Below are 20,000 nucleotides of genomic sequence, written 5' to 3' on the forward strand. Positions count from 1 at the left end.
GATGGCGCCAAAATCACAGAATTCGATGCTTCAGAACATCAGTCCACAAACCAAAGAGTGACGTCACGATGACTACGTCCTCTTCTCATATAGAGTGTGTGATCAACACAACCAGGCCTTTCTGTTGCACTAATTAGCTGTAAAATCAATAACATGTAATATGTCTGAAGTGGAACATCACCTCCAGTGTTGTGTGACGGCGCTACAGCTGCTAACAGAGGTTCATCCCCCTGCTCCCTCCAGGCGTCCATTTCCAGGCGCTGCAATAATTCTGGAAGATGTTACTTTCCCTCTTGACAAACTAACAAAACCACTCTTTATTTCAAAATGTCACAGACGTCCTTTTTTCTTTTTTTTAAATACTGATTTCAGCGATTGTTGAAAAAGCACCTCGTGAAAAATACCAAATAAATCTGTGTTTTCATGGCTATTGTTTCCTTTGGATTACATTTTCTTTGGCAGGGTTCTGCTGGTGGAACAGTTCCCCCTCCCCAGAAGCACATTTAATGTGAAATGTCTGGAAATATTGGGAGGTTTTTTTCGGCTTTATTGTGATGCTATAAATAGCCTGAAATGGGCCCTTGGAAGCCGAGCAGCTGGGGCTGGAAAGAGACCTGCTGGACTGGAGGCAGGATTGGGAAGAGGTTTATTAAAAGTTGGAGCAAGAAGAGGCACGCAAGGATCGGGAAAAAAGAGAACCGAGGTGAGGTATAGGGTAGGAGTTAGACGAGGGGAAGGAGGTGAAGAGGAGGAACAGGGAGGAACGTTACAAAAGGGTTGTAGACCAAGGAGAGCTTAAGGAGGTTGACGTTGACCCCTCACCAGTCTTTATAGAATGTAAGAGGTTTTCCTTACTCCAGTCACAGTGGGGCTCAATCGGAGACATAGATGTAACGGTTGGAACGCTCCCCAGCAACGCCCTGAGACCAGTGTTCTGTAGGAGAAACAGGACGCTCCCTCAAAACACATCTACCGCCGTTACAACAGGAAGCCGCCGGCCTCCCGCTTGATTGGACTGGCTGCCTTGGTCGGTTGTGATCTTGGTTGTAATGTGATCACAGAATCTATCGGGGGAAACTACAAAAGATGAAGGGTCATCACGTCACTGCGAACTCACAGCGTGAGACCTTCCCCTCTAACTGTTCCTGACGTGTCAGCATATTTAGGAGAGGAGGGCGCCAAGTGCCTAATGATGGACGCTTAGCTAACGTTAGCCAGCAGGGTCTCCGTTCAGACACCCTGCATCGCCCCGGAGACGAACCCGTTAAGGTTGGTCAGAAATGATCCTGGTGAAGGAGTGAGAGCAGCACAGTCCCTGTCAGGACTCAGGTGTGACCTAGATGACTGCTCTCGATGTAAAGCCCCGCTCTTAAACTCTGGTGGTGAGCTGCAAAGTGGTCATCTTAAGAGCACAGATGACTGAGTGTGTGTGTGTGTGTGTGTGTGTGTGTGTGTGTGTGTGTGGTTGTGTTTTCCTGCAGCGCTAATCTACATTAATGCCTCGTCTCCATCTCGTCCTCTAAACGCTCTCCTGGTATGGCAGGAATGCACCCCTCTGTCTCCGTCTCTTTTCTTTCCGTCTCTGCTCCCCCACCCAGGGGTGACGATTACGCCTCAACAGCACAACTCCACCTCCGCCCCTCGTAACACACCGTCCCACCCAGTGGCTACTGTGCCCGTCTTTACAGCCCCACAAAAGGCTTTGACATTTAAGAAGACTGTCGACTCCTTAAGCCCTTCAAAGGAGGCCTCGGCAGGTCCCCGCTACAACCGGGAGAGAATTTCATTAGTGCGCCCTGACAACAATAAGCTTCACACAAACGCACCTCGGAGGGATCAAGCGGTCAAGTTGGCACTCGCAGCACATTCGCAGGAGATGAGTTGAGCGGGTCATTTCCATAAAACACGAGGCCGGCCGCGATTCGCCGTCCGGTGGAGCTGGCTGCCGGTGATTTGTTGTTTTCTCCCGTTTCATTGAGCCAGAGTGACCTCCTCTCCAGAGGTCCGTCCACGTAGGCCAGTTTCTTTATTTAATCGTACCAAAGAAGGCCTTCTGAGCCGTCTCCGCTGTTATTGATATAATAAAGGCTTGCAGTCATGAAACACCAGCTACTGGATCCAGAAGTTCACTCATTTCGCTCTGATTTCTCAGGCGTTACAGGAGGGTTAGAACAGGAAGGAGTGATTGAACACTGGCTGGCAGCAGGCCAGGAGTGGCTACCATAGGTGTGTGTGTGTGTGTGTGTGTGTGTGTGTGTGTGTGTGTGTGTGTGTGTGTGTGTGAGTGCCTTCGTGCTCCATTTGACGTGTCCTATAGGTTTAGCTGCAGCTTTCACTCAACGTCGACGCTTTTAGTTCTTTCTCGCTTCTTTCCTCTCTCCCTCCCTTCCTCTTCGTGTTGTTCTAGCCTTTTTTTCTTTTTCTTTTTCTCATTTCATCGTCCTCGACTTCTGTTCTGTGGCGGTGCAGAGCGGTGAGAAGAGGGTCGAGACAAAGTGGTGACAGAATGTGTGCTTTGGGATTAGATAGCGCTGCTGAATATCAGCGTATTTAAGGGTGGCGTTGAAGTCATCAGGGTTGGATCAACCATACAAGCCCCGCCTCCATGCCACCGCGCTCCTATATTAAAGATGATGAGATATGAGATCGCCTGTTTTAATTAAAGTAGAGAGTGCCGTAAAACACCAATCAGGCCTGCTTTGAGTGGATCCAGTTTAATGGTATTGTCATGAAATGATAATTCTAAATATAACCTTTCAACAAAAGACAGAATCCTGCCAGAGTTATGACAGGAAGGAGGAAGCGTGACTCTCGTCGGGTTTAATAACATGTGAACCCTCTGACTCAGCGCCACGGTGCCTTTTCATTGGCCCCCGCAACCTGCCATCTGCTTCTCATTCAGCCCGGCGCAGGAAATCCTCTTCGACCAATCAGATCGGGGCCCTAAGCTGCCAGGCTTCTACTGCGGCGGCCCACAGGTTAGAGGAGCAGGAGGCTGGCAGTTTGAATCCCGCAGCAGCAGCAGCAGCAGCAGCTGGAGGAGATACAAGATGCTCTCCGGTACCGACGGAAGAGTTCCGTTTGGCAGCCTGAGTCGTATTCTCATAGTTAGTTTTTCTAAATATCGCTCCTCTGATTGACAGATAGGAAACTCACATTTTTGGACTTCCACATGAACGTTTTTAAACTGCATTCACATGGAACCCCTCCATGGATACCTAAAGGCAGCGTGAGCGCTGTGTGGACACCTCAAACAGCTCAGCTGTGCCTAAAGAAGCTAAAACGATGAACCCAAACCTCCTTATCATAGTGTGACACACTCAGATAACACAAGATAGGACTTTATTAACACAAAGGAAAGAAGATTACAAAATCAATAGAATAACACACATAAATACTGACACCAGTGCAAAGAAGAAAAGCATCACCAGTAAAGAAAATATAATAAATCATTCAACTAAAATAGAAAGTAGTGATATAATGAGGACAGTTTGAGGTCTTCAGGATTGATGTTTCTGAATTAAGGTTCCTTCTCTTGAGTCCAGAGTTGAACTCTTTCACAACCGTAGATGTCTTTTTTTTTTTTTCTCCACATTCTGTCAGACCAATTTTCATACTCGGCCCTCAACGAGCAGCTGTTTAGATTTTTGGGGGATTTGGACGTCTTATCGTATTCAGGATCGGTTTGGCTCTCTGCTCTCCAGCGGTACTTTCCAAGTGTGTGGGAAGCAGAACAAAGCAGGGTGTTTCAGTTTGTGCATGAATCCATATGCAGGGAGGACGTTTCCTCCACTGGTTTTACTCTGAATGAACCTAGATAGGAGTGATGCCTCCTTCTGTTTCTGGGATCTTTGTCTGAATCTTCTCCTTTTAACCTTTGAACTCTTCTCCTCTTCCTCTCTGCAGAGCTTAACCCGAAAGGTAAGTGTTTGGTTTGTAGAGCTAGATCGAATAGAGCAAGTAGAAACACACACACACACACACACACACACACACACACACACACACACACACACACACTACTGTATATACAGGAAGAGACCACTGCCTACTGTTTATGTTCCTGCAACTTGATACTTGGCAAAGGTCTGTACAGACACACACACACACACACACACACACACACACACACACACACTTCCTCACCGTATGGAATAAATAAATATCCATTTATATTCTTTTATACTCTGAGCAGTTTACACAGAAATATGACTCGCATGTTTCAGCGCCGCCACACACACACACACACACACACACACACACACACACACACACACACACACACACACACACACACACACGTATTCCTGCAGTAGTGCTCCTAGTTGTCAGCCAGTGTTTGTTTTAGTCCGTCTGAGTTTGTGTGCTTTGATACAGACGAGGATGTCCTGTAATCTATAGTGGGTTAGAGGCCCTGCAGTAGTACACACACACACACACACACACACACACACACTTGTACAGTAGTGTACCTCCGCTTCTAACTGCAAATTATGTTCATATGCAGATATTTTGCTTCAGCCAAATACATTTTAGGGTAAACGTAACCTGCGTAACCCATGTTTTCCACATAATTGTTCTGCAGATAGCTGCATCAGTTAGCGAAATATATCAGAAATATATAAGAAATATATCCGTAATATATCAGAAATATATCAGAAATATGTCAGAAATATGTAAGTAATATATAAGGAATATATAAGGAATATATCAGTAATATATCAGAAATATATCAGAAATGTATAAGTAATATATCAAAAATATACAAGTAATATATCAGAAATATATAAGGAATATATCAGTAATATATCAGAAATATATCAGAAATATATAAGTAATATATCAGAAATATATAAGAAATATATAAGAAATACATCCGTAATATATCAGAAATATATAAGTAATATATCAGAAATATATCATATCAGAAATATATCAGTAATATATCAGGGCTGTGGCTCGTGACCTTTGTCAGCTCAAACTGTTGCATCTTGTACAAGCAGTCGCTTCCACAGAACATTGAAAATGGCGTCAAATAGTTTTACGTGTTGAAATCAGAAATATTCCATTTATTCACCCCCAAAATCACAAATAGGTGTTTTTCTTCTTCCCTCTCGTGTTGTTTGTCAGTCTAGATTGCTTTGGTGTGAGTTGAAGAGTGATATTATGGGACTATACTTGGGACTTGGAGAGCTGAGGTGTCTTTCTCGCCGGTCGTGCCTACATGTACCAGGATGCATTGCGGGAGCCTCTGTCAGCCATATTTAGTTGCACGGCTAACGCAGCCTGTAGTCACTGTCGCGTCAAATGACGGCGCTGGATGCGGGAAGAACAACATTTCTCCCTCAATACATTTTGGCTCATTAACCCCTTTTCCGTCCAGGACTAGATGTCGGTCTTTATCGCACAGCAGACGTGTCGGATCACTTGTTAGCTGAAAGACGGAGATGTGTGACGAAGAATAACGTTTCTCCAGAAATCCACACCTGGACTCTCAGTGGAGCCGTTTAATGCAGAATAGATGCACCTTAATGAGCATGATTAGTAGAAGACCGAGCCGTGCTGTGACTGAGTGTATCACAGAGGAAATGATCAAAAAGACACACACACACACACACACACACACACACACACACACACATATATAAAGAATGAACATATGTGGTCTTTCCCTTGTACACACTAAATCACACACACATGGCTGACATCACTGCAGCTGTGGTAAGAACCTGATCCTGTACAGTGGTCCTCTACTCAAATAAACTCTATGGTCCCCTCCTTCTCACACACACACACACACACACACACACACACACATGAGACAGCAGTACAGTGGAGCTACAGCAGCTTGAAGTAGCAGCAATTCTGCATTTTATAAATCTACTTCTGTTATTGCGAGCACTTTGCCTTTGAAGTCTCGGTTTGTGGCTTTGAGGAGGGCGATGCGCACTAAACGGAGGACTTCCCTTTCCTCAACTATTGTGACGTTCACAAAGAAACTGTAAACGAACCAAAGCACAAATGCTCTCCAGTTCGACAGGGGTCCTAAACTAACATTGTCTGTTTGAGTGCGTGTATGGGAAATATCTAGGACGACCTTTAATATCAAACACAACCTTTTATTATAGGAAGTAACACTTTTGTTGTAATGACTGGAACCAATCAACCAATCAGCTTCCTGTTTACGCCGACTGTAAGCACCTGCTGTCAGCTGGGAAAAAAGTGAATTACCTGAGAGGGAGGACAGGAGAGCCCGTCTAGTAACTAATCAATTTATATTATTTTATATATATATATATATATATATATATATATATAATAAAAGTTTTGTTGCATCAAACCTCTGATGTCACGATAGGACAAAAGTCCAAACTTAGACACCACTACTTTAATCTGTGATTAAGCTAAAATAGAACTTTGTTAATCCAGAAGGAAACTCTTGTGCCAGAGAACAGCAACAAACAATAGAACAGAATAGAACAATAGAAACAATAGAAAACCAATTATTGTAAGTAAAGTGACACTGACACTGCAAAATAGAACACAATAGCAATACGAGTAAGTAAATATACAAAGTAACATTTTTAACTAGAAAGAATGAAATAAAACAACAAATATTAAATGTGTGAAAAGCCTCCGGTCTGTTATTTATGGTCGTTTGATTTGATCGAATGATTTTTTATTTTATTTTTTCTCCATCCACTTTCTGCATAGACCCGCCTACTCTGCCTCTGATTGGCCAGTACTCGTACTTTGTAAGATTATTGCTGACGACTAATATTGTTGGAAGGTTGGTCGGGTTTATGATTTCAACCAGATATTAAAGATCTCAGGCGGATGTGGTTTGTGGGTTCACATTAGGTTTTTGGGGACACAGCAGCAGTTTTGTGTTTGCTGATACAGAGAACAGGTTGACTTATGGCTTACATTTGTTGCTGTAATTATATATTCAACAGAATACAGATGTCTGGAGGCCCTAAATAGTCTCACATGTGTTGGGAATGATGCTTTTTTATTGTTTTTATCAGGAAGTTTGCTTTGAGCAATTGTAGTAAAACTCACGCTGGTTGTGCAGGTAAATCTCTGTGCTGAGGGTCGCCTGGGAATGTACAGCACACACACACACACACACACACACACACACACACACACACACACACACACACACACACACACACACACACACAGTGATGACGAGTAAATGGTTTGAATCTGAGATGGAAAAATGTTAGCCAACCTTTCATGACCTCACTCCCTTCCTCTTCTGTCTTTCCATCCTTTCTTTAATGTCTCCTCCGTTGTCGAGTCATCTGTTTTAATCCCATTTATCTCCATCTCTAGTTTCCCCTCTCCTCCCAGTGTCACTGACGCTTGTTATTGCGCTGCTTACATTTCCTCCCCCTGTTCTCTCTAAACCCCCCCCCCCCACCCCCATCACCACCACCTGAGGAACAGAGTTTCTTGTGTTCATGTTAAAATCCACCCCAGGCCGTATGAGACGTGGACGTAGTCGTCGTGACGACACTCGTCGGTTTGTGGACTGACGCTTTGAAGACTCGAGTTCTGCGATTTTGCCGTCACCATCTTGTTTTTTTCAGTACCAATGATATGTAATATATAATATAACTTCATAGCTTAATGACTCAAAATATAAGGTGACTAAAAATGGCAACCGTGTTTAGATTTTGAGATGAAGTTTCAGTATTTCCCATCAGTACATGTGTAAATATCAATCTACAGCATATGTGTTTCTGCCTATATATCCGTTCACTACATAATCACATATACTTTACCTTAATCTGGACCGTTTTCAGAAACATACCACACTGTTGTTACATTTAAAGGCAGCCAACGGTTCCATTCATTTATGTTCTGAAATTCAGCTGTGACAGACTTGAAGCCTGCTTCACAGTGTGAATCATGTCCGATTATTGTAAAAGAACCTTTAAAACAGATTGTTGTGGCCTCCAGGAAAGAGAAGTATGTGTGACGTGTCGTAAACAAACGGATCTGGATCTGTTAGGTGAACCTTCAGAGAGGACTCGATCCAGAACTCAGGCGACAAACGTTTAAGTGTCATCATCACTAAGAGAGAAAGAGTTTTTCACTTCTGATTTTACAAATGAGTGAACTTACTTTACATTCACTTTGACAACATGTGGATTTAACCCTCTCCGTTGTGTTTGTTGGGTTTAAACGTTTGAATGAAATGAAATGAGAGAGAGAGAGAAAAGAAGAGAAGAAAGAGGACCACAGTCCTTCTTCCTCTCAAACACTCTCCCTCTTCTTGTTACTGTTTATCTTGGCTCCACGTCCTCCCTTCTTCTCTCTCTCTCTCCACCTCCGTTCATGTAGTCAAACCTAAATTGAATTATTCACATAATCATGTAATAATTGCATGTCTGGTGCACAGTAGTTGGAGGTAATTATCACTATCTGTAACCACCTGGAACGTTCCATTATTTATCCGTCCCCTCCCTCCCTCCTCAGCCGTCGTTTCTCGTAGTATTTCTCTCTCACGTCGGTTCCTTTCCACTCGTTTTTTCCTCCCCCCTCCTAGTCGTTAGTTCACCTCCTCTCCCCCCGGGTCCCTCGCTCCATCTCTTCTTAACAACTGTTTTCCTCCATCACCCCTTTCCCTTCGCTCTGTTATTCTAGCTAAGTGTAGATTTCTGCCAAGCTCAGCACTGCTTAAGCTCAGGACATATATTATAGTTGGCCCTTAACTCTCCCCCCCCCAACTTTTCTTTTTTCTTTTTTTTCTTTTACAAAACTTCCTTTTTGGCTCCTGGACAAACACCCCTCCAAACCTGGTGTTGACGTTGAGTCTCTCGGCCTCGTAGCGCTCAGATGCTCTTGTAATCTGAATATCTGCAGTGTTGACTGTGTTAATGAATGTTAACGCGGCTGCTGTTTGGAGAGAAAGCCTAAAAACAAAACCTGACGTGCCGACCGCCTTTGATTCGCTGTCGGCGAGTTCTGAGGAGATGGATGCCACTTTAAGGGGAAGTGGGCTGTGAAGAGCATGGAGGCTGGAGAATAGTGTGAAATAATGCAGAATTAAGTCATTTTTATTATTATTATCAGTAGTAGTCATAGTAGTCGTAGTAGTAGTCGTAGTAGTAGTAGTAGTCATAGTAGTAGTAGTCATAGTAGTCGTAGTTGTAGTCGTAGTCATAGTAGTTGTAGTTATAGTCGTAGTAGTAGTAATAGTAGTAGTAGTAGTCATAGTAGTAGTAGTCATAGTAGTTGAAGTCATAGTCGTAGTAGTAGTAGTAGTCATAGTAGTAGTAGTCATAGTAGTTGTAGTTGCAGCAATTATACTTCCAGTAGAGGCTATTCCAAAATGAAAAATAAAATGTATATTTTGCAACTTCTCTGTTGACCAAAATAAGTAAATGTAATGAAGTCATGATCACTATTTATTTTTCACTTTTTAAATTGCAAACACATATGTAACCCTGACAAAGGAATCCGATGGAGAAAATGCAACATAAAATCTTAACATTTTCGGTATATTTTCTCCTCCTCTCTCCTCAGGAGTTCCCAGGGTCCTCCAGTCCAGGTTCAGTCTTCCTCTGGCGTTGCTGTGTGTTCCGTCCTCTCCGGCCAAAACCACCAAGTTTAAGATCACCGTGGACACCAACCAGCCACCGGTCGACCTCAACTCCGTCTTCCCGGGTAAAGAACGCACATCCACACACTCTCAACACGCACCGATGCCGTTCTCACTTTCCCAAACAATCGAGGATTCTGCATTTGAATCAAAACACATTGTTCAGTTTAAGACTTTGGCTGAGGAGACATCCTTGTGAAGTTTGGCCATGTTGTTTTGGAATACGTGAACGCACACCTCTGATCCTTTGTATTGCTGCTGGTGCTGGCCGGCATGTTGATGAAGGTGGACCTGCAGGTTCACTGTGATTGGGGTGAAATGCAGTGTACTATAAAGGGTCGTCAGCCTCCACCAGCATTCATATCTATACAACCAATGTGTTCATGAGTACAATGTTCACAGGAGCACAAAATAGGGCCTCTTGAAAAAAGTAAATACCGCTAGAATCACATTTATTTTTATTCCATTTTAATACAATTGTCAATTTCCGGCAAACAAGCCGGCAGATATTTTGGCGGGGACAATCTCGGTCAACCGTGGGCGGTAATGCTCCATCTGGTTGGCCATTAAGAAGGAGGAGGAGGAGGAGGAGGAGAAGAAGAAGGTGCTCAGGTTATGAGTGGCAATCTGCCTTCTTTCACACTAGCATTGTAGTTCACGTAAAGAGTCGCACAGCTAACGCTGGTTACGAGCTGAGGACCGGTGAGGGCGTGACACGAAGCCAAGAGACATGAGCGTGAACGGAAACCCTGGAGAGGGAACGTGTATACATTGACACCAGTGATCAACCGTTATGCATCTCTCTATGTGGTTGAGTATTTATGTCAGTGTGTTTATGCGTGTTTGTTTATTTGTGATTGTGGGTGTGTGTGTGTGTGTGTGTGTGTGTGTGTGTGTGTGTGTGTGATCCAGCCCTGGGAATCTCTGTTCTGTTTCCCAGTTATCTGACAATCGGCTAGATCCGACGTCCAAACACACTCTCTGCTCATAAAGAGGCATTTGTCTAAGCCCGCTTGTATTTGTGTGTCTCTGTGAACAGTGGGACTGTATCTTGTTCACCTTTTCTTTGTTGTTGTTGTTGTTGTTGGCGTCTCGCATCGTGATAGGCCGTCCTATCTGTCTCATCACGCTGCCGTCTGTCTCTCTGCAGAGTTTTCAGCGAAATCCGAAGATAAGGACGGGAATAGTTTGGCGTTCCACTTCCTGTCAGGAGCCAAGGTGACCGTGCTGGCCTCCAAGACCTCCCGTGAGTCCTGACAACAACACCACCTCATCACGAACAGGGTTTTCATCAGGCACCGGTCAATGTGGGAGTTATCTACCTCTAGTACAGTACTGGTGGGCTTTAAACACTTCACCACACGCTTTTCCCAAATGCTCCTATTAGGGGTTCTGGGTTGACTGACCATTCGCCGTATCTAAATTAGCATAATCATGACTCGACCTCAACTTTATGCAAATGAAGTCGGTCCATCGCAAGGCAGCGGGTTCACGAAAATCGGATCAAACTGGAAAACTAGACATTGCTGATAAAAAAGAAGAATAGTTGTTGTTACTGCATTGCTTCTTTCTCACCTCCAATGTTTCCAGAAACAATTTTAAGTTTAGTTTGTTCAGCTGTAAAATTAGAAAGTTTGTGACCCGGCCGCCATCTTGAAATCAGTGGAGCCAAAAACAACAAGAACCTCCCGCTAGACATCTTTAAATACCTTTTAATACTGATCCATTCTTTTCTTTTCTTTCCTTACTCCACTACACATTTCATCTGTCAGAGCGTTACCGCATCCAGAGCGACCGTTTTCAGGACATGTGGCTGGTGGTGAAGGAGTTGGTCCAGAGGTTCGATCAGCATTTCTCCAAACTGGGAGTCAAAGACTTCAAGAAGAGCTTCAGCGGACCGCTCCCCCTGCAGGAGTACTTCCTGACTGTAGACCACCACTTCCAGGTACGCGCCAAAGCCGGTGCCCCAGTTGAACTAAACTAAAGCTAAACAAGCATTCCCAAGTAAACAGGAAGTTGTCTTGTCTCTGTGTGTGTGTGTGTGTGTGTGTGTGTGTGTGTGTGTGTGTGTGTTAGCTGCGTGTCAGTGCTCGGCAGTACCAGGATCTGCTGTCAGAGCGGGCCGTCCAGTTCAGAGCCATCCAGCGCCGCCTGCTGACCCGATTCAAAGACAAAACCCCGGCGCCCCTGCAGAACCTGGACACACTGCTGGACGCCACTTACAGCCAGGTCAGAGGACACACACACACACACACACACACACACACACTCACAGGTCACATGATCGGAGGGGACAGCTCGTCCGATGCGACCCCGAGTCGTTTGCTGAAGTGGAACGTCTTTTGTGAAAAGGACTAATTTGAGGAGGTTGGTGTGACTCTGCACCACAGACTGTATATCAGAAGTGGACATAGTCGCCATTTTGGATTACGGCCGTTGCCATGTTGGCTTTTTTTTGCCAACAAAAGTGACATAGAGACACCGTATTATATCTCCGACGGAAAATTGACACGTGTCGCTGGCTTTTGTATATATTATATATACTGTATATATATATATATATATATACATCCCCTTGCCTATATATATATATATATATATATATATATATATATATATATATATATATATATATATTATATTTTGTATTTGTCTGACCGTGGAGGTAAAGTGTACCTCTGAGAGTATTTCTCACTCTCAACGCTCTCTTTTGCTGTCTTTTATTAACTCACACACACACACACACACACACACAGACACAGACACACACAGCGATGACGTGTTAGCGTAGATTTACAGTGTGAGACCTGTATTCTCACTGATTTATGGACTTCCTCCCTTTTGGTGATTAGCTGTGAGCTCACACCCAGTTGGACAGAAACACAAAGTCCCGTTAGTTTAAACAGACGCAACCTGTTACGGACACACTTGTAGCTGCACGCCCATGTGTGGACACTCTCTCTAGGTCTGTCTCTCTGTGTGTGTGTGTGTGTGTGTGTGTGTGTGTGTGTGTGTGTGTAGCTGAGGTCAGTGCAAAGCTGATTTTGAAACAAAGCAGCCGTTAAGCTTTTGTCTCGCCCTTTGTTTAAGTTTGACGTATGGGAGGGTGGAACTGCTTTTATTGTCTCTGTGGTAGAGTGTGTGTGTGTGTGTGTGTGTGTGTGTGTGTGTGTGTGTGTGTGTGTGTGTGTGTGTGTGTCTGAGGCAAAGTGATGGTTCCTTGCCGCTGCTTGTTTACTCTAGAGGCCGACTCGGCGGTCGTCCATTAGCTACTCGTTAGCGTAGCGAGGCTGCGTGACATCATCTCTTCATTAGCCGTCGGTGCGTCAGCTGATCACAGCCGCTCTCAACAATGCATCAACTTAGAGTTCAGCGGGAGGAAATGAATGAGCTTGTTGAAGTTTCTTAATGCCGCTCTAACCCAAATAAACGGCGATCACCTCGGGTTCGGCTGCGACGTACCAGGGAGCCGGTTCTCTGAGCTGAAACGTTAATGTCCTCACTCTGTTCCATTTCCACCGCTTCAAGCAATCGTACTTCATCAGCAATGTGTCTCTAGGCCCGAAAGACATTTAAAGGTCACTTGAATACATGGTGGAACTCGATCTATTTAGTTTAACTTAAAACTTGAGCTTCGGTTCTTTTGTTGTTTTAACCGCACGGAGCCGACGCGACGAGGAAGCGCTTTGATCTTTCAGCGGCGCTGCTGCATCTTCTCTTTTATTGATTCTGTGACAACATATCACCTCCGCCGTATGAGGGACAAACCTGGCGACCGTGGTGCCCAGTGAACGGTGGACCGTCATTGGGATGTGTTGGTGGAAGTCATTCCCACATCGATCCATCGCTCTGCAACTGTGTGAAACTTCTTCAGACTAAGAGCTTGTTGACTCTCGGTTTGTCTTAATGCCAGTTAATCACGACTCTGCCTCCACCAGCTAATGCTTCCTGATGTCACTCTTGTCCATCACCCCTCGCTCTCTCTCTCTCTCTCTCTCTCTCTCTCTCTCTCTCTCTCTCTCTCTCTCTCTCCCTCCGTCTTCCTCTCTTCCCGCCATCCGAGTGGCTGGTATGCGGGAAGTTTCTGACACACTATACACTCTGTAATGTATACACGCCCGCCATAATGGAGGCTATCGACGGCCGGTCGGAAGAGTGATGAACGCGTCAAATAAATAATTCATGTCAGTATTAGGAGTCGTGCTCGCTGAGGGCCAGCTCAGCAGGTTTCTTCTTCTGGACGGATTTCACGAGGACGCGTCACATCCTCATTTCTAACAGAAGGTCAGCTTACGATGATATATATATCAGATATGATGATTTACAGGGGTTTTGTATTCTTACCTGCTTTTTCTTTAGACAAGTAGACGGTAAACAAACCAGTGAACCTTTTAGATTCCCATTTCTATTAGTTGCACGTTAACCGTTGCTCAAAGGCACTTCAGTGGTCTTGAAATAGGAAGGCACTTCTCCCACGTGATCTTTTTTTTTTTATTTTTTTTTTAAACTTAATTGATGAGTTCCTGCTCAATAAACCAGGTGAAACCTCACAGGACTCTTTTATAAAGTCGACATTTCTCCGCGGCTCCTTGCCAGCAATCACACTGTTGTTGGAGCGCTGGAGGAATGTGTGGCCAATCAGGAATGCTGGTGAACCAGGCACCTCTTTCATTTTGGGCCCGGAGGAATGTCTGCAGGGTAAATTTTCTGCATCAATCTTAGGTGACGGGGGGGGGGGGGGGTTCCCCCTCGTTAGCGGTGTGTGTGTGTGTGTGTGTGTGTGTGTGTGTGTGTGTGTGTGTGTGTGTGTGTGTGTGTGTGTGTGTCCACATGCAGCGGCCGACCATCGCCGACGAGCCGTCAGGAGATAAGAGGAACGAGCTCCCTGTGAGAATACTCTGCGGTCGGCCGCTGCATTTCTTGCAGCGGAGGATAATATTTCCATTGTTCATGCTGCCTTTTTTATGAGCCCAATATTTTATTCATGAATTCCTGAGAGGCCGAACCTCATGTGTGTGTGTGTGTGTGTGTGTGTGTGTGTGTGTGTGTGTGTGTGTGTGTGTGTGTGTGTAAAGCGTGGACCGCGGTGGCTGGACTCCAAAAAAATAATCCACCCGACGTTTGAAACCACTCGACCGGCCGAATGTGATTGATTGAGCTTTCAGGACGGAGCGAGACCCGTGAAGGATTGTTTGTTGTGTGTCAACGTGACTGCTGGAGAAGACCAACCAGAATTCACCGCGCTGTTTGGTCATCGGGGGTCATTTTCTGTCCATCTGTCCCGGTACGAGCTGTTTTTCTCTCCCCCGTCACTCCTTAAAAAGCCATCCGTCACAGCAGCCCCTGTGTTTTACACTCTCCCCTCTAACTGGTGTTTGATTAATCTGTGGCAGCCAGAGGTTAGCCTGGCGCTGGTGCTCCTCGGCTAACTAGCTCGCTAACCTCTCAAATTCAGGGGCGGGGGGGGGACCCAGGACTGCCACTCAAAGACATAACAAAATTAAAAAAGCAGTTTTTCGGAAATGGATGAAGAGAGGCCAAAGGGGGCGGAACAAAAGGCAGAGTTTCCATAAATATTTTGCTTCTGGAGGTGAAACGTCCGTTGTTTGTTAGTGTTAGCATTAGCACGAGGCTAGCGAGCCTTGACGCGGGGCGGGGGAGACTCGGGGAGCCGGGCCGGGCCGAGCCGAGCCTCCCTGTAATTACGAGTTCAAACGCTGGAAGAGGGGGAGGCTCGCTGACTGACGGGGTGACTGACGGGCAGTCCAGGGGCCTCGCAGGGCCCCTAATGGAGGCTTCTGGGAGACAGCCTCTTGATTTATCTGGCCCCAAATGGAGCTCTAAACATGGCTAAACACAGATCCCACTGTGGAGCGCAGGACCACCGCCATTAACAGTCGGGCCTCTCACTCCGCGTGTGTGTGTGTGTGTGTGTGTGTGTGTGTGTGTGTGTGAGAGCGCATGAGGAAGTGTGCATTTCAAGTATGTATATATATGTATCTACGTCTGTTTCATTTGGCCGTGTTTTCACATTCACGACTGTGTTTATTAATGTGTGTAATCATATTTCAGTAGATTGTGTGTGTCTGCACACACACATATACACTCATTGACTGTAAACTGTATGTGTGTGTGTGTGTGTGTGTGTGTGTGTGTGTATGTGTATGTATGTGTGTGTGTGTGTGTGTGTGTGTGTGTGTGTGTGTGTGTGTTAGTGTATTTAGGTAGATTATATCTGCTTTGTTTTACCTCAAGTCTTTATGTGCACTAGAGGTTTTTAGGGGTCCAAACATTTGGACCAAATCAAAACACGACTGAAACCCGGTGTGCAAAAATACACCTTCAGCAAAAGAGACCTGATCTGAGGACAGTTGCTATAAGCAGCTCGTCTCTCTGTCTCTCTCTCTCTCTGTGTCTCTCTCTCTCTCTCTCTCTCTCTCTCTCTCTCTCTCTCTCTCTCTCTCTCTCTCTCTCTCTCTCTGTCTCTCTCTCTGTCTCTCTCTCTCTCTCTTTAACCCGACACACACACAACCCTCCAAGAAGAGGAGAGACGACGTCCTGCTGTAATCCAGGTTCTCACGGGTCCATTGAGGGTCCACAGACAGACATGAAGACGGGCTCTGCGCATGCACTCTTGTCACAGTTGACTGGTTGGTGTCATGTTTGCACATTAACAAGTGTGTGTGTGTGTGTGTGTGTGTGTGTGTGTGTGTGTGTGTGTGTGGTGTGAATGGCAGGCTCTTAGGTGCCCTGTGTGTTTGTGTATCAGATTAAAGGGCCGACGGGAGCCGAGAAACTTCCTCTCCCTCTCTCTCTCTCTCTCAATCATTCCTCCCCAAGGAGATGTTTCACCCCAGGTACACACACATTTACACCCTTCAGTGCTTTCTCTCTCTCGCTCTCTGTCACACACACACACACACACACACACACACACACACACACACACTCTGAGGCTGAATGGAGCACAGAGGGGTGATGGTGGTCTGGTTTGTTTTCCTTTAGACAGTCTGTTTATGTGACTGTCTGTCTTATCACTGAATGGCTGTCTTTCATTCAGCTGACTGACACTCAATGTTCTGTGTGTGTGTGTGTGTGTGTGTGTGTGTGTGTGTGTGTGTGTGAAGAGCCACAGCTACCAGCTCTACCTGTGTACAGACCCACGGAGTGTTTTTCCAGGTGTTTGCTGAAGTCCAGTAGTACAACTAGTTTCTTTAAAGGTATAATATGCAAGAATGTATTTACTGATTCAAAAACAATCCATCTCAACCATCCTTCATGTCCCACTAGAAGTGTGTTGTCTGTCTCTCCAGAGACCCTCTGCACGGGATTTTTGAGACTCTTCTGGGCGTCAACAGAGAGCATATGGACCCCACATGGGGCTTTACCCGTTCACATTACCGGGTAACACACCGTCACTTTGTCACGCCTGAGAGAGACACCAGAGAGAGAGACACCAGAGAGAGAGACCAGAAAGAGAGAGAGACCAGAAAGAGAGAGACCAGAGAGAGAGAGAGACCAGAGAGAGAGAGACCAGAAAGAGAGAGAGACCAGAGAGAGAGAGACCAGAGAGAGCAAGACCAGAGAGAGAGAGAGACCAGAAAGAGAGAGAGACCAGAGAGAGAGAGACCAGAAAGAGAGAGAGACCAGAAAGAGAGAGAGACCAGAGAGAGAGAGAGACCAGAGAGAGAGACCAGAGAAAGAGAGAGACCAGAGAGAGAGAGACCAGAGAGAGAGAGAGAGAGAGAGAGAGAGAGAGAGAGAGAGAGAGACCCCTGAGAGAGACCTTAGAGAGACCTGAGAGAGAGAGAGAGAGAGAGAGAGAGAGAGAGAGAGACCAGAGAGAGAGAGACCAGAGAGACAGAGAGAGAGAGAGATCAGAGAGAGAGAGACCCCTGAGAGAGACCTTAGAGAGACCTGAGAGAGAGAGAGAGAGAGAGAGAGAGAGAGAGAGAGACAGACAGACAGACAGACAGAGACCAGAGAGAGAGGACTGACGACTGACGTTTGGAAGCCTTCGCCGTCGCCATCTTGGATTATGGCCGTCGCCATGTTGTTTTATTTGCAGCCGGTGAACAGGAAGTGACCATATGTGGACTGAGGAGGAGTGACGTAGACGCTGCATCTGTCTCTGGTAGAGACCTGTCCATCACCGTGAGAGATCAGAGATGAGGAGATGGGGTCGATGCCCTCTCAACGACTCTCAACCTCAGCTTCTCCCCCACGCCGCCGCCGCCGGTCTGGACGGCGTGGTGGTGGTGAGCTGACCGGTGGGCAGCGCTCACTGCTCAGGTAGACTTTACTCCACCATGTCTTTACATGATAGTTGTTTGCTGCTTTATGTTCCGCTCACCGTACATATCAGTGTTTCTCCGCTCATTCATTTAAAACCAGGAAGGTTTGTAGAACACGTGTTTGTCGTGGAGTTTCTTCTTTTAATCTATTTATCCGCTTCAGAACTTTTTGTGATGAGCAAACCGTGGTTAGAAGCCATATTTCATCATTTAGGGTTTAAATTACGCCTCCGTTCAACTCCTAGGTAGCATTAGGTCATTAAAAGGTCTGCTCACAGTTAAGACCGCTTCACATTTAGCTTTGCTGAAGCGCGTTACATCAGTGGGATCAGATGACTTCTCTCTGATAGAGCTTTGGTTGTCAGCCCAAAGCGAGTCAGCCCCGCCCTGAACACCAGTCTGGCTCTGATTCATCTCCGCTCCCTCTGGCTTCATCATTTATTTATTTTTTATCTTCTCCAGATTGGAATCAGGTTCGGGGCTCATTAAATGCCGCAGCGGTTGCTGGCCGGGACGACACGCAATCCACATCGGTTCCAGTAGGGTCAGTTCAGATGTCTTTTTGGGGGGGGGTGTAAAAACAATAACAGAAGGACGAGAGCGAGGAGGAAACATCTGTACTGTTCTTTATCACACAGACGACACATGAGGATTTCCTCATAGATGTGGTGGGAGCTGGAGGAGGCTTTATTATTAACACATGATGTGGTGGTGGTGGGGGGGGGTCATGAGACAGACAGCTGAAAGTGAAACAAAGACAACACAGGCCTAGAAATACAAAGAATGAGAATATAGCGAATATAAAGACGTGTGGAGGGATGAGGAGGGAGCTGAAATACGAGAGAGACGAGGAAACGCAGTGCAACTCTGTTTTTACGGTCGTTTACGGTGCGGGACAGATAACGTACAAAGACGCGTCTTTCTTTGCGTCACGAGAAACAACTGTTGTGAATCAAAGGTTGTGAAACACAAGAGAAGAGATGAAAGAGATGGAAACTACATATGGACGCTAAAGAAATGTAGAGAGGTCCACAGAGACATCAGTAATATGAAAAGAACGATGTGAATGAGGCAGACGGAGAGAGAGTGGTAGATGAGCTCCTCTTCCTCTCTCTCCTTCCTGTCCTCTGATCTCACAGCTGAAAGAATCAAAGAACAAATCTGACTTTTATTGTCTGTTTTTATTTCCTATTGATCTGCTTCCATCTGTCTGCTGTCTGCCCTGAGACTGACGGAGAGATCATACCGCGGAGGACAGACGAGAGGGAAGAGGACGCTTACTGAGGGAGAGGAGGGAGACAAGAATGCTGCATATCAGGCGTCCGTAGTAATTCTCAGATATACTATAGAGATATATAGAGAAAGAAAGACAAAGAGACAGACAGAGAGAGAGACAGACAGAGAGAGAGAGACAAAGACAGAGAGAGAGACAGACAGGGAGAGAGACAAAGAGAGAGAGAGACAGACAGAGAGAGAGAGACAAAGAGAGAGCGAGAGACAAAGAGAGCGAGAGAGAGAGACAAAGAGACAGACAGAGAGAGAGAGACAGACAAAGAGAGAGAGACAAAGAGAGGGCGAGAGAGGGCGAGAGACAGAGAGAGAGACAAAGAGGGCGAGAGACAAAGAGAGAGAGACAAAGAGAGAGAGAGCGAGAGACAAAGAGAGAGAGAGAGAGAGAGACGGAAAGAGAGCGAGAGACAAAGACAAAGAGGGAGAGAGAGAAAGAGAGAGAGAGAGACAAAGAGAGAGAGACAGACAGCAAGAGACAAAGAGAGGGCGAGAGAGGGTGAGAGACAGAGAGAGAGACAAAGAGGGCGAGAGACAAAGAGAGAGAGAGCGAGAGACAAAGAGAGAGAGAGAGAGAGAGACAAAGAGAGAGAGAGAGAGAGAGAGAGACGGAAAGAGAGCGAGAGACAAAGACAAAGAGGGAGAGAGAGAAAGAGAGAGAGAGAGACAAAGAGAGAGAGACAGACAGCAAGAGACAAAGAGAGAGAGACAGAGACAGACAGACAGAGAGGGGGAGAGAGAGAGAGAGAGAGAGAGAGAGACAAAGACACAGAGACAGTGAGAGGACGTTTGAGACGAGGACG

General features: G+C 45.7%; 1 protein-coding gene across 1 annotated transcript in view; it reads left to right on the forward strand.

Annotated features, from left to right (window-relative positions):
- bbs9 (Bardet-Biedl syndrome 9) overlaps positions 1-20,000 on the forward strand; it is an 86,448-nt gene that overhangs the window by 34,786 nt on the left and 31,662 nt on the right. Inside the window, exons 15-18 of the mRNA XM_068729834.1 lie at positions 9,541-9,681; positions 10,767-10,862; positions 11,389-11,561; positions 11,693-11,845. Coding sequence (XP_068585935.1) covers positions 9,541-9,681; positions 10,767-10,862; positions 11,389-11,561; positions 11,693-11,845 — 563 coding nt within the window. The remainder of the gene's footprint in view (positions 1-9,540; positions 9,682-10,766; positions 10,863-11,388; positions 11,562-11,692; positions 11,846-20,000) is intronic.

Source organism: Cebidichthys violaceus, unplaced genomic scaffold (genome assembly GCF_023349555.1).
Source record: "Cebidichthys violaceus isolate CVI_PGR_0920_01 unplaced genomic scaffold, fCebVio1.0.p SCAF_48, whole genome shotgun sequence".
Lineage (NCBI taxonomy): Eukaryota > Metazoa > Chordata > Actinopteri > Perciformes > Stichaeidae > Cebidichthys > Cebidichthys violaceus.